Consider the following 13,840-nt stretch of genomic DNA (forward strand, 5'->3'; position numbering starts at 1 on the left):
AGTGGTTTTCACTTCCTCTCTAAGTAATCTCACACTCATCTTTCGATTGTTAAAAAATTATTGGGTAAAGTGGGTACCCATCCATTTATACGTAACAATTTATCAGAATTTGAAATTCTTTGAACAAATATGGTCACTAATAAGAGACTTGATTTGGAAAGACTTATCATTATTCATCCATGAACCCTAAACCCTAAATGTACATTTTCCATCACAACATTTGGCTAGCAACCATCTACTATTATTTTACACAAAACATAATTGATAACCATTTGCAACAGCATAGTTACAGAGCATGTGTTTCAATTGTTTAGGACTCTTAAACCTCATACCTAACACAGGTTCCTGCTCCTTCCAGTGCATCTTTTCATTGAAAATATTTGGCAACTTAGGATAAACATCTTCATTGTCATACATGGCTTCTTCCAAAGGGTCACCCAAACCTGCATTCTCATCCATGTCGACATCAGGGCCATTATCTTTTTTGAAAAAAATGAGGGTTGCTATGGTCATCTTCATCTTCATCAGCATCCACATCCTTAGCCCTATGATCATCCTCATCTTCATCATCATCCTCATCTTCATCTTCATCCTCATCCTCATCCTTATCCAAATGGCCTGTCTCAATCTCTGTAATCCCCCCGGTGTAGTGTATGGGGTATTTTGTGAAGATTCCTTGGAAATGCGCATCGACTTGGATGAATACGGGATCCATGTTTGAGGTTTGAGGAGACAAAAGCAAGTAAGAGTTTATCGAAATAGATGGAAGTGGTGAACAGTTGATGGGAAAATATCTCGTTTAAGTAAAGCTATTATTAAATGACATGCATACACGGTCAGCAAGCTAAGGGGTTTAAGTAACACAGATGACACAAATATGACCGGCTGACCCCTTCATAAATGAAATAATGACGTAATCGACCCAACAAAATAAAATTTGTTCACTCATAAAGTCATTTAAAAAGTTAAGTGACTAAAAGGGTAAATCGTAAAAAGTTCATAAGTCGAATGTGTCATTTTCCCATTATTTAATTAATAAAAAAATTAATTTGCCTCAAAATTAGGATGCTACTTATAAGAGGGTTGCATTTAGTAATTAGAGTATGTATATAGTAGCACCTCAAATAAATCAATATCCTACCACCATAAATTCGTTATTGTCCTCCCTTTTAAAATAATAACGCTCCCGCATAGATACAGCGAGCTAGCATTATGTTAATATGCATCAACGCATCCAATTTTGAATTAAGATGATACATTAGCAACTATATAAGTTATAACCCAGATAAACTTTAAACCATATTCCGACAATTCTGAAATATGTAATCAGTGGTAGGTTTGATGTAAGAGAAGATAAACATTTGGACAGAATCCTCAATGAATCCTCAAGTTTGAAGCCTTTTGGAGGAATGGAAGCATAAAGGAATATTTACGATAATAGAAAACCTACTTATTTCAACTCAAACACCTTTCATCTCCATGTTTGCCAATTTATATATTAAATGCCTGAAGTAAATCTTTCCACATGATCATTTGTAGTACTTAAATCATAAAAACATAAATCAACTTTATAACATATGTAGACAAGAAAATACTTATTTCAAGTGGAAACACCTTTTTATGGAAAAGGCTCGAGGAAATCTACATTTGAAAAAAAACAGATGGATTAAACTAAAAATCTAGGAACGACAATACCAAAGAAAATGTCTAACATTAAGGCCGAAGGGTAGGTATATCATGGCAATAGTGGTGGTTTCCTTCCACCTCAACCCCCATCTATTTCCACCTCATCACAATCTCCTTCTAGAATGGTGATGGTATATCCACAATAATAAGAATATAAAGGAACGATGAAGAAAAAAGAACAGAGAAGAAAAAGAAAGATCATTGGGTATGGTGTCTCATGGTATATACCTCATGAGGCCACGATCGTGGCTCCAAGTCATCACCACGAGACTTCTGGGGTTGTGTGCATGGTGGTTTCTTTCCTCCAATCACCACGAGACCTTCGCAAGGCCTAACCAAACATAATTAATTATGCATATTGCTCCAAAAAAATGTTAGAAACATTGATCTAAAAGCTAACACGTCATAAATTTATATATAATGCATTTAAATTATTATCAAAAATGGTAACTCACATACCACTAACAACACTTTGAAGATCCTTTATTACATAGGCCAATTAACTTATTATATATCAACTTCAACTAATATGGACTCCATTGCCTGCTACAAAATTTGTCTTCGAATCCTCGATTTATGTCAATAATCATTACAATCACAATGACCAAGGAAAAGTAGTGTTTCCACATAAGAGTTCACAGACATCATATCACTTGTTCTAGAAAACTCAAGATCAGTGAAATGGTCTGAGCAGCGTGTGTAGGTTTTACAAACAACAAGTTCAGAAGCATCATCTACTTTCACATCCATTATAGGTTCGCCACTCTTCAAAAATCCCATTATTGATCCATGGGGTGCCGTAATGTTGAACATCTTTGCAAACGATCTTTCAACATCCATCATCCATACATCATAAACTCTGGTGTTTATATTGTATTCAAGAATGGCAAGAGACTCCTTTAGTTTAGAAATGGACAAGTCTTTTAGAGGGTGGCATGCTAAACTCTTTGGGAGGTCTACCACTTTAAAACTATCATTAGTCATATCAAATGACATAACCACATTATGAAACCTGCGTAACCCATTATCTATAGTCAATCTCTGCTCTGCACACCAATAGATAAACCTATCAACAATCACCTGAGGACATTGAACTCGAACTGATTTACTTGGAAGATTTCTAGATAAGCTTTTCCATTTTGCAGAGCTCAATCTGTAAACCTTCACGTCCCAAAGGCCAGTGAACCCGACTTTTACAGGCCACTTATGAAACTGCGTAATCACCATGATCATAGGGTCATAAGTAAGAGGACAAACTCCAAAACCAAGAACTGTTTCATCGTTTTCATATAACTCAATAGACACATTGCGAACAATCGATTTTCTAATAGAGGGATTCCAAATAACAGTCATATATGTCCTGCTGATATATCCTAGATTAGGTTGATTCGAATCAGTAAAAGCGTTGAAGCACAACAAGCCTTGAGAGCTACCGACTATTCTTGAATGCTGGTGAACTGACCGGGGAAGAGTCGGAACTAGACCCTGATCGGGGAAAGTGTCGTCGTCGACAAAAGAAACAATTTTTTGATCTTTGAAGGTTACAGGCATATGCTGTGGACGGAAGATGTGATTGGCAATAAACTCGGAGTTCTCGATCAAAGATTTCCATGCTTTTGAAACACACGTAAATCGAATAAGTGATTTGACAGGAAGCCTTTTCATGATCTCCGCTTGAATATGGAAAGGTATATGGTCTGACATTTTGATTTCTGGTAATAGTTTTTAGGGTTGTTGTTGATGTTGTTGTGATGAAAAGAGATCGGGGAGAGTGAAGACCCTTTTTGTCGAAACGGCGAGTCCATGCGAAATTGAGCCCCATCAAATAAACGCACAAATCGCAACGATCATTTTAAATTTTGGTTTGACCACAATTTCAAGCATAAACTTAATATATCTTTCATATAACCATATGAATAAAAACAAATATACAACAAACTTTTATATATAAAAAACTATACAATAATGATCCACAAATCAATTACTTTTAACAAAAGTATTGATATTTTAGGCGGGCTACAAAATTAGCTCAAAGTAGAGGTTGAAGAGCGTTAAAATTTTAAGTACGACATATAATTTAAAATATTATGTTAAATTATATATATGAGTGTTTTTTTATTTATGAAAATGAATATATTAAAAATAAATGTTTATATGTTTTTAGAATTATACATATATGAAAACCAGTATTTGGAAACATTAGAAAGTGAAATTGTTAAGCAAATATTTTTTAAAAATGGAAAATTATAAAAACATACATAACTTAATTCTATATTAATAAAACAATAGTTTAATCTATTTTGTCATGTGTCACTTTAATACAACTTTACATTAATATTATGTCATATATCAAGGAGATATATTAGGCAAATCACTATCATAATTAATGAGATTAAAGTTTTAAATAATAGATTTTAAACTTTTTATAGAAACATTTACTTTTTTAATTATATACTAGGTGTGAGACCCGTATGTTATACGGGTTTGATAAACAAAAAATTAAATATAAACGTTTAAACAAAATTTTATTTAAATTTAAAATTTAAAATTAAAAATTTCAATTTTAAAGGAAACATATTAAATACTATATGAGTATTAATATTGTAATTTATTGGTTATTTTCAATTAAGGTAATCATTAATTGAGGTGTAAATATGATGTGCTAATTAAGAAAAAATAAAAACAAAATAAGAAAATGACAAATGGAAAAAACATTTAATCAAAAATACCAAAAAATAACATGTGTCCAAGTTAATGAAAGAGTACCATGTGGCAAAATTATTTTCATTTATTAGAGACGATTAAATTTAAGAGAAATTAAATATCATCATACCATTTGTTCCTATTTTTCCTCCTACCATATCAAATGTTGACATGTGTCACATTTAATTAGACATTTAATGAAATTAATAATCATTTAATCCACTTGTCAACATTTGATATGGTAGGAGGAAAAGTAGGAACAAATGATAGAAGGATATGTAATTTCTCTAAATTTAAAGTTATAACTAACTTTTAAATTTTGGTATATCTTTTAATTAATAATTTATTTAAAATTATTGATTAATAATTATAAATTTTTGCTATCAAAATTAAATTAATTTTGTAATCGAGGTTTCCACCTGTTATAAACTAATACGAAAATATATAAATATTAAAAAAAAATTGTGAAAACACTAACCTCCGTCAATTCTATTTGATTTGCACTCTTGATGTGTAGTTTTAGCTTCTCCACATGGTAAATTCATCTCTAATAAATGAATATTTTTTTTGTCACTTGTCACATTTTTATTCAATTTATCAAATGTTATTTTGTGGTTATTTTGAACTAATTTTTTTCCACATGTCGTTTTATGAGTTTTTTTTTGTTTATTAAATTTCACAAAATATTTTAATATAATAATTGCAATAAATATAGTAATAAATTGATATCAATTTCATTTATGAACTCACATTTTAATTTCAAAATTCTCAAAATTAAAGTTTATTAGTTTCTTTTATTTATTTAAATTATTTCTTTAAATTTAAAAGATAAAAGACATTTCTATTATAATAATTCATTATTTTTTATTTTCTTATAAATTCAAGGTTGTCAGATATTTTGACATTTATATTTATTTATTTTTTTAATTTAACTTATATAATACAAGGGTCTCACAACAAGTTATTGATTAATTCACAATCGATCCTAAGGATAGAAGAAATGATAACACTCCTAACATCTTGCTACATTATTTTTTTAGTGTCACATTATTTCTTTGTTATTTACATCTCATCCAATTCTTAACATTCCATATGAAGTCGTAACATGCACTCCTAGCACTCTATTTTTTTTTCTTATTGAAATTTAATGAAATTATATTTTTTTAGAAACACAAATAATTAATATTAAATAAATTTTATTTTTTTAAACCACAAACAATTAATATCAAATAAATTATATTTTTTAGAACACAAGCATTTCATATTGAATTAAAAAAGTTACAATGAATTAAAACTTAAAATACCTAGAAGCACGAGTTAATAATTCAAATCACGACAAACATGATTTAATACCTAGAAACACAACTTAATATGTAAGAAACACACTTCATAACTAAAACATACATCATAAAAAACACATTAAAGCAACAGATCTTCCTCTGAAAATTGGCCTTCCAATTCGTCTTCTAGAAGCATATTAAGATCAAGATTATCCATCGTCCCAAGATAATCGATCAAATGGCGGCGAAGATCGGCATGGATTACTGCATTGTTAATTGTCCTCATTCTCTGTATCCATTTTTTGACTACTATATTCTAGTGGTTGTGTCTCGAGAATGACTTCATTTTCTTCGTACATACATATTGGGTTTCCTTCATGTTCTAGTATCATATTATGCAATATGATACACATATACATCACATCTGTCATAGTAGAAACATCATGAAACAAAGATGTTTTGGTAGCTATTTACCAATGCTTTTTAAGTGCTTCAAACGCTCGTTCGATATATTTCCTCGCTTTTTCTTAGACTCTCTTAAACCTATACCTTTGAGGGTCATCCGTACATGATAAAGTTTTAACGAAACATAAAGGTCAAGATAGATCTCATCGACAAGATAGTACCCAAATTTGTATTTGATTCCTCGGAGTATAAATGACAAATTTAGGGTAGTACCATCATACACCTTGTTGAATATTGCTAAGTTATTGAGAATATTAACATCATTAATTGAACCAGGGCTACTGAGCTAGGCATGCAGAACCACAAATCTCGTGAGGCTGCAGCTTCAAGTACGACTGTAGAATAATGATAATTGCCCTTTGTGTAATTTCCATGATACGCATTTGGACACAAATTCCATCTCCAATGCATGCAATCTAAACATCCTAACATCGTATGTAAACCATGCACATTCACATGATGAGCATACAACATTTGTATGTCACTAGAAGTAGGATGATGCAAATATTGTGGACCATGCAAAGACAAGACCAGTATGCAAAATTCGTGAAGATTTTTTCGTATGGTACGTCCAGACATCCTAAAACTCTCATCTAGTGCATCATTAGGGGTGGCATATACTAACATATGAAATACACTAGTACATTTTTTAATTGGGTTAAAGCCTAACGTACCTCTTGCGTCTGAGCGTTGCCGCATATACTCAGACACTGAACTCACACCTTCGACAATATGCATAAATAAATATGTATGCATCCATAACCATCGGTGGAAATAATATCCTTGAAAGATAGCATGCTCGTCAAGATAATCATGCATGAGACATTGGTGGGTTGTTGTACGCTGTCTTTGGATATATATTCTCCATTTACGTTGCGTATTGCTCGATTTGTGGTTGTTAAGATGTTGTTCTAGCCTATTATGTATGGAGACGACTGATTGTATTACATTATCAAAAACATTGTCCGATGAAGAAGATGATGATGATGATGATGACAAAGACGACACTTTTTATAGTTTGTGTGTGTAAAATGTTGAGATTGTAGTATTGATTTATAGGGGTTGGATTAAAATTTAAAATTTTGAAATTGGGTAACAACATATATTTTTAATAAAAAAGATAAATTATGTTTAATTTGAATGTTGCGTCCATTCAAAGAGAAAGCAATCAATCACCTTCACCAAATTCTTTCTCTCTCATCTCACCAAGTCAGTAGCGACTCCATCGTAGCGAGCCCTGTAACGCTGGCTAGCGTGCGGTATTTCATTTACTTGGTGAGCTTTAGTGACCCCCCTTGGCAACTCGACTTTGTCTAGCCTTGCATGGAAATGTCCTTTCATCCTTCTATTTTTGTTAACATAATGGTCATGTAGCACCCTTTTAAAGGGTTTACTTGCATACCATTGTTTAGTCGTTAAGTATATCTCTGGTTAGATAAATCCCTTTCGATTTTAACTATTTTTTGGTAACTGCTAAGATTTATCTCTCTGGCAAAACATTATTAGTCGTGTTTGATGGCAGTAAGAACTCACTGAGTTTCATGATACGGTTCATTATGATTTTCATACCAATATACTCAGAATCAATTACATTGCTAGGTTGGATTCAATTATGGATTTGTAAGGCTCAATTATTCAAGATTTAAATAATTTCGATTACGAATGAATTAGCAGATATTAACAAATAGGAGGAATCGACAAGGATATAACATGAGGAGTGTCTAGAAGTGGTTGGGATTAAGGGTATATAATACAACTATAAAACGAATCAAACTCACATGGAAAAATTGCATAATCGGTCTATGTGACAAACTTTCCACAACATTTCGGAACGTGTGACCTATAGGAAACATGTGCAAGACAAGATGCATTAATCGATATTTTTTATCTCACCAATATTATCTGAGTTGGATAAATATATGGGGACCTTTATATTTTATGTAGAGAAAAAGAAAAAGTATTCTTTTTGTTAGATAGGGAAGATATTTTCTTTGTTATGTTTGTAAAGGTTAGCAACATAGAGAAATTGTTGAAGCTATTATGTTATACATGGATGTCATTTCTGCTTGATTGTGGTGAGGCAAAGATTCATAAGAAACGCTAATGGGAAGCATACACATGATCATATAGAATTAGCTAAATGCCCATACAAACATTATCATGTTCCAACCTATGACCGTAAATCTTAAGTTAGTGATGTGTTGGGTGATCATGATAAGCAAAAAGGAGAAGTTCGTTTCTTCTAATCTAATATTTATTTTCATGTTGATAATGTTGCTTTTCTTCGGTTTGTTGGCCATGTTATTGATGTTCATAATCAATTATGTGTTTTATGTGGAAAGTTGAAATGTTTTCATATGAATCCTAATATAATAAGCATTTGTCTTAATGAGGCTTTTAATGAAATTAAGTTGAAGTTGTTGGGTTTGTGACAACTGGAAAAATTTCATCCCCGATCACTGTTAGGAAAGAGTTAGAAAAGATTAAATGTAATAACTTAGGCTTGTATGGTTTGATTTATATCATAATATAATCAAATATGTTGTTACATTTAGAGTTAAATCAACTGTTAGGCTCAAAAATTAGCATCCAAAAAGTTGTATCATCTTTTAAAACGGTTTAGATATTTAAATAGCACTCTTCGACGCGATCTCAATGATATAAAATTTGTAAATATCCGATTCCGATTAGAGGAGTTATGGATTTAGTTAAAAGTAAAAAATCAATCGTGTAGTTAAAGTTAATTACATCAAAATGGTATCATGAAATCCGTTGAGTTTTTGCTAGTGTCGTCAAAAGGAGAGTTGTAGTACTCCTTGGGATAAAAACTTTAAGATAAAGAATGTTGAAAACGTGATCCGCATGAGAGAGATATGATTTTTGTAAAATCATTTAATCTTTCCCCCGTTTGACTTAAAAATAAAAGTCTAAACTAGCTAACGCAACCTAAATGAAAGTTGTAGTAGTAATTGAGAGCATTGTATAGATACAAAGAGGGCTTAGATCGAAGTTCACAAGAAAAAGTAATGATTTTTTAAAAAGCTTTTCATCCGTGTGAGGGGCGCGTCTATGCCCGTCGCTCACCTAACACGGGATTCGAGTAGATTGCGAGTGACATGGCCGAGCGGGGGAGTGACACATGGCAAGTTCATGTGAAGCCATGATGTTTATGCTTTTCAAGCATGGATCTTACCCGACGTGCACCTCCAAAACTCGACTATAAATAGAAAGCAGTGTTATTCCATCTCTGCCCACCTCTCTAATCTTTATCTTACTCTCTAGCTCGAAGTTGGTACTTCCTAGGCGGTTCCCCAGAGTCCCGAGCTCGATCCTACCCTACACCAGTAGTTTCAAACACCTAGAGTGAGTTTCACAGCCCCATTTTACGATTTTAAAGGTTTTTTTTGTTTTTTTTTGGGGGGGGGGGGATACATGTTATATTTAAACTGTTTTATAAAAATATATTTTATAAATATATTAGTAGTTTTTATAAATGCATATAACTTTAGGATGATATATAGATACCATGCCTAAATGTAAGCTATGATATTATGCCTAAGAGTTATGTTGCCCAATAGCTTAGGAAATGATTTTACCTAGATGTTATGCTGGCCAAATTCCTAGGATAACATAGTACCTAGAGGCTATGTTGATCAAATTATCCAAATATGCATTATACTTGGTTGTTACTCTGTTGAATATCCTGTTTTCAAACTAAACATAAATATAGGGTATATATACAAAGATAATTATGTGAAAAATAAATAATAATTATCATATAAATAGAGGTATATATTGATAATTATGAAGAGTTTTTATAAAATAAAAGATTCAAAGATAAGATAAATTACCCAAGGTTAAAGTGTTAATGAGCTTAAATTATTCATCATTTAGCCTTGATTAAATCCGTCTACCCCGGCCTATAATCATTAATCTTAAAGAGAGCTAGAAAAATATGTATAAATCTATACGGGGTTTGACACCCCAACCTATGATTGCTAGCTACAATCCCGACAAGATACATTTCTTTAATCAGTTAATATTACGACATCCGATGAAGCGTCGTACGGGGTTATTATAAGTCTACAATGTCGGTTATAGGAGCTCATGGTAATGCGATTAACAACCTTAGGAGAAGCGAATACTAAGAGGGATGACTTCAAGTAGTTAAAATGTTAAGATATCATAAGATAAGATAGATCTAGGATAAATAAAATACCCTAAAACTTAGGAGGTTAGGATTTTCAAATAACAAAAAAAGATGTTTCAAAAGAGATTAATATACAAAGAAAAGGATTTTATATCTAAAAGATAATATAAAGTAGAAATCAATAAAAACTTGTGAACTCAGTAACATCCTGTTGACGTTTTCAAGAAACAGGTATTCTCAGGGACATAAATGTGGAGAACGGACAGTACGAAGAGGGAGTCGTCGTGGAAGAATGCTAGAACTTGTTCATGTTTATTCTATTGTAACACCCTATTTCGAGTCGTTTCATAATTTGAGTCTGTGACCCGAAGATCAAGTATCACAAGGCTTCGAGCTTTAGGAAAGAGAGGTTTAGACCCATTTGGATGTAGGTAATGTATATTACGGGATCCAAGAGTTTGGTTTGTGTTTGAGTCAAAGGGTAAAACGGGAAAAGTGATGTTTCGGACTTCTTTCATGAAATAAGGATTTTTGTTTGGGACATTTTTAGTCCAAGATATCTAGATAATATTTAGGGTAACCTTCTAAACCTTTCTATAGATATAAAGATTGTTGAAAACGGAGTTGGAACGAAGAAGTTATGATTGTTTGAAGTTTGGAAGGTTTTGGGCTTAGTCTAGTATGTTGGGTGTACCGGATGTACGTTGGGCGTATTAGGTATACCTAGAGTACGTTGGGCGTACGCAATCAGTGCTCAAACCCTATTTTCGTGGTTTGAGCCCTATTTAAGCTTCTTAACTTCCCCAAACCCATTCTATTCTCATCCTCCACCTCTCTAACACCCTCCCTTGAAACCCTAACCCTAGTTTGAGCCTTGTGATCAAAAGATGGTGTTCTTGAGTGCTTTGGAATGTTCTTGGTGCATCTTAGAGAAGAAGGATCTAATCAGTGAAGTGTTGGTTGCATTAGAGCTTGTAGATCCAGACTTTGTTCACTTTGATCTTTCTTCTAAAGGTATAAAGGTTGAATCTTGATGATGCATTTGTTAGATCTAGCTTGTTTTGGGTGTTATGAACTTTTGGTCACTTTAGTGCATAAAGTTTAGATCTTGAAAGTTTGTGACCCTGTTATGGATAAAGTTGGAAACTTTATCCATCTAAACCTCATATTGATTCAGATCTAAAGGTTGGAGACTTGGACTTAATGGATTAAGTTGAAAAAGATGCACTTTTGGGTCCCTTTGAGACTTAAATACTAGATATTGGTTGTTTGGAACATTCTAATGGATAAAGTTGGAAACTTTATTCACTATGGAGTCAATAGAAACCATAAAAATGTGACCTTTGTCCCTAGTTTTCGTCCATGAGTGGTATTGGATGTCTTAATGGGCTAAGAAGTTAGGGTTTTTGGATGTTGAATACTTAATGGCCATGCAAGACCATAAAGTTGGAAACTTTATGGTTAAGGATATCATTTTAGGGTTAGATCTGGATTTTGGACGAAAGAGCTTAAAAGATTAAGCTCTTAATAGTTTGGGAGGGTGGCAACCGTGTATGCTGGGTGTACCAAAGGTACGCTGCGCATACGTGGTCAACCCCTCAACTTCTGGTCAAGGCGTAGTACCCCTCACGTACGTGTTGAGTACGCCCAGCGTACTTAACTGAGTTGACCCAGTCGACTCATTTGATTTTTGACTTTGACCAGGATTTTGACCAAGTTTAACCCAAGGGAATTTTGGCTAATTTGATTCATAGTTTGAGATTTGGGTTCCTGTTAATTGTATAGATGACCGGTACAAATAGCCTTTAGAGAAGTGATCGATGCAACTATTCTTTCAGACCGCAAGGTGAGTTTTCCCACAGTATCCGTGGGTCGAAGGCACCAATGTCGGCCCATTACTTGTTATGTAGAATGCTAGTTGTCTCTATGATATTTTCATGAAATACTAGGATATCGCCCCTAGCAATTGTATGAAAACTCTAGGTTTTATTATGGTCTGACCAATGCATGCTTAAATCTGGATAGGGTAGTTGGCAACCTAAGCACTTGATGATTTATGGATTAATGTCATAATTCGACTAGCTAGGATCCTTAGATAGAATTAGGGCCAAGATCACTACATGAGGATTCTACCCATAGCTCGAGGATGATGATCTAAAGGCACTTATCATACATACCCCCTTAGAGAAAATCAAAGTAGATCTGGTACTCTCTACTATATATACTTATAACTGAAGATTATTTGTATAATCAATTTTTTTCTCTCTCATAAGCATCTAAACCATTTGATATTTTATATATGGCAGTCGAAGAAGCATGATCATCGGGAGATCATTGATGGAGGATGTTTAGGAGTGGGTATCTCATCCTTCCCCAGAGAATGGACAGGTAGTGTTGCACTCTCCTGTGACAGAAGAGGCTGAGTATGATCCTTGGATGCCTAGACCACTTACACCTGCAGATGTATAGGATCCATATGAGGATGAGGAGTCATTTGAGGATGCCGAGCCGTTGGAGGATGTACATCATGATTTGAAGGTAGCCTGAGACCCAGCTGACAGCTTGCCATATCTCAACTCATCATCCCATAATGAAGCAAGCGATCATTTGAGGTTCATGAGGAGGATAGTTCTAAGTCAAAGCCTTCACTGAAGATTCTAGCCTCATCTTTAAACCAGCCTTTCAAGACGCGTACTTCAGGACCCTGAGTGATTTACACCCCGCAAAAATCGATTCCCATACCACCCCAAAAGCAAGTAGCATCAGCCATGTCTTCCCTGAGAGCCTCCAAGAAGCTATACCCTACACACAAGTAGACCCCTAAGGTAGACGAGTTCGTCGAGGAGGATAAAATTGGAGTGTATGGGTTAGAGAGTCTGCGAAAAAATAACTGAGAGATCTTATCCCATAAGACCCTACTGATAGGGTGACTTCTGTATTGGTTTCTCGAGGGGCACGACATGGTGATAGGATATACCATACAGAGGTGGATCATGACTCGGTAAGAGAGGAGATCAGGTTGTTGAAGGATAAAGTGCAAGAGTTAGAGCAGGGTAGGGAGTTCGATGAGATGATGATCCTTCATGCTTACGAGCATCTAGAGGAGACCCATTCTCAGATACAGTTGCAACGGATAGTGATAGATAGGTTGGAGCATCGTTTGGATGAGATGAAGTATAGAGCCATGATGGTTGGGTACCTACACCATCAAATGGCACAGCTTGTGGTGTTGGTGGTTGTTTATTTTGGTCTATGGTGGATTGCCGAGCTAGGGAAGCTAAGGACTATAATTTTGGGTTTGGAGGAAGGAAAAATAGGGTAATAGAATATAGGGTACTATTACGTCTTTTATGTAAAATAGACACTTTTCCTGTTCAAACCACATCACTATACATTTTATTTTTCTGTAAAAACTATTGTAATAATTATCCAAAATCAATATATATAACCCTTTGTTTGATTTGTTTTTTTTAACTTGTTAACTCTTTAACTAAATTCTCGAAAACAAACTAGTCATAACAAATAACTTATACCTTAAGTTTAGAACCATGACTGT

The 13,840-nt window shown here is 33.8% G+C and overlaps 1 protein-coding gene across 1 annotated transcript; it reads right to left on the reverse strand.

The window, feature by feature from the left end:
* Positions 1 to 2,265: 2,265 nt before the first annotated feature.
* On the reverse strand, positions 2,266 to 3,390 carry LOC128134248 (putative F-box only protein 15). Its single transcript, XM_052771761.1, has one exon. It carries the CDS (start codon positions 3,388 to 3,390, stop codon positions 2,266 to 2,268), a length of 1,125 nt encoding a protein of 374 aa, XP_052627721.1.
* Positions 3,391 to 13,840: the final 10,450 nt, after the last annotated feature.

This window comes from Lactuca sativa, chromosome 5 (assembly GCF_002870075.4).
Source record: "Lactuca sativa cultivar Salinas chromosome 5, Lsat_Salinas_v11, whole genome shotgun sequence".
In the NCBI taxonomy this organism is placed as follows: Eukaryota; Viridiplantae; Streptophyta; class Magnoliopsida; order Asterales; family Asteraceae; genus Lactuca; species Lactuca sativa.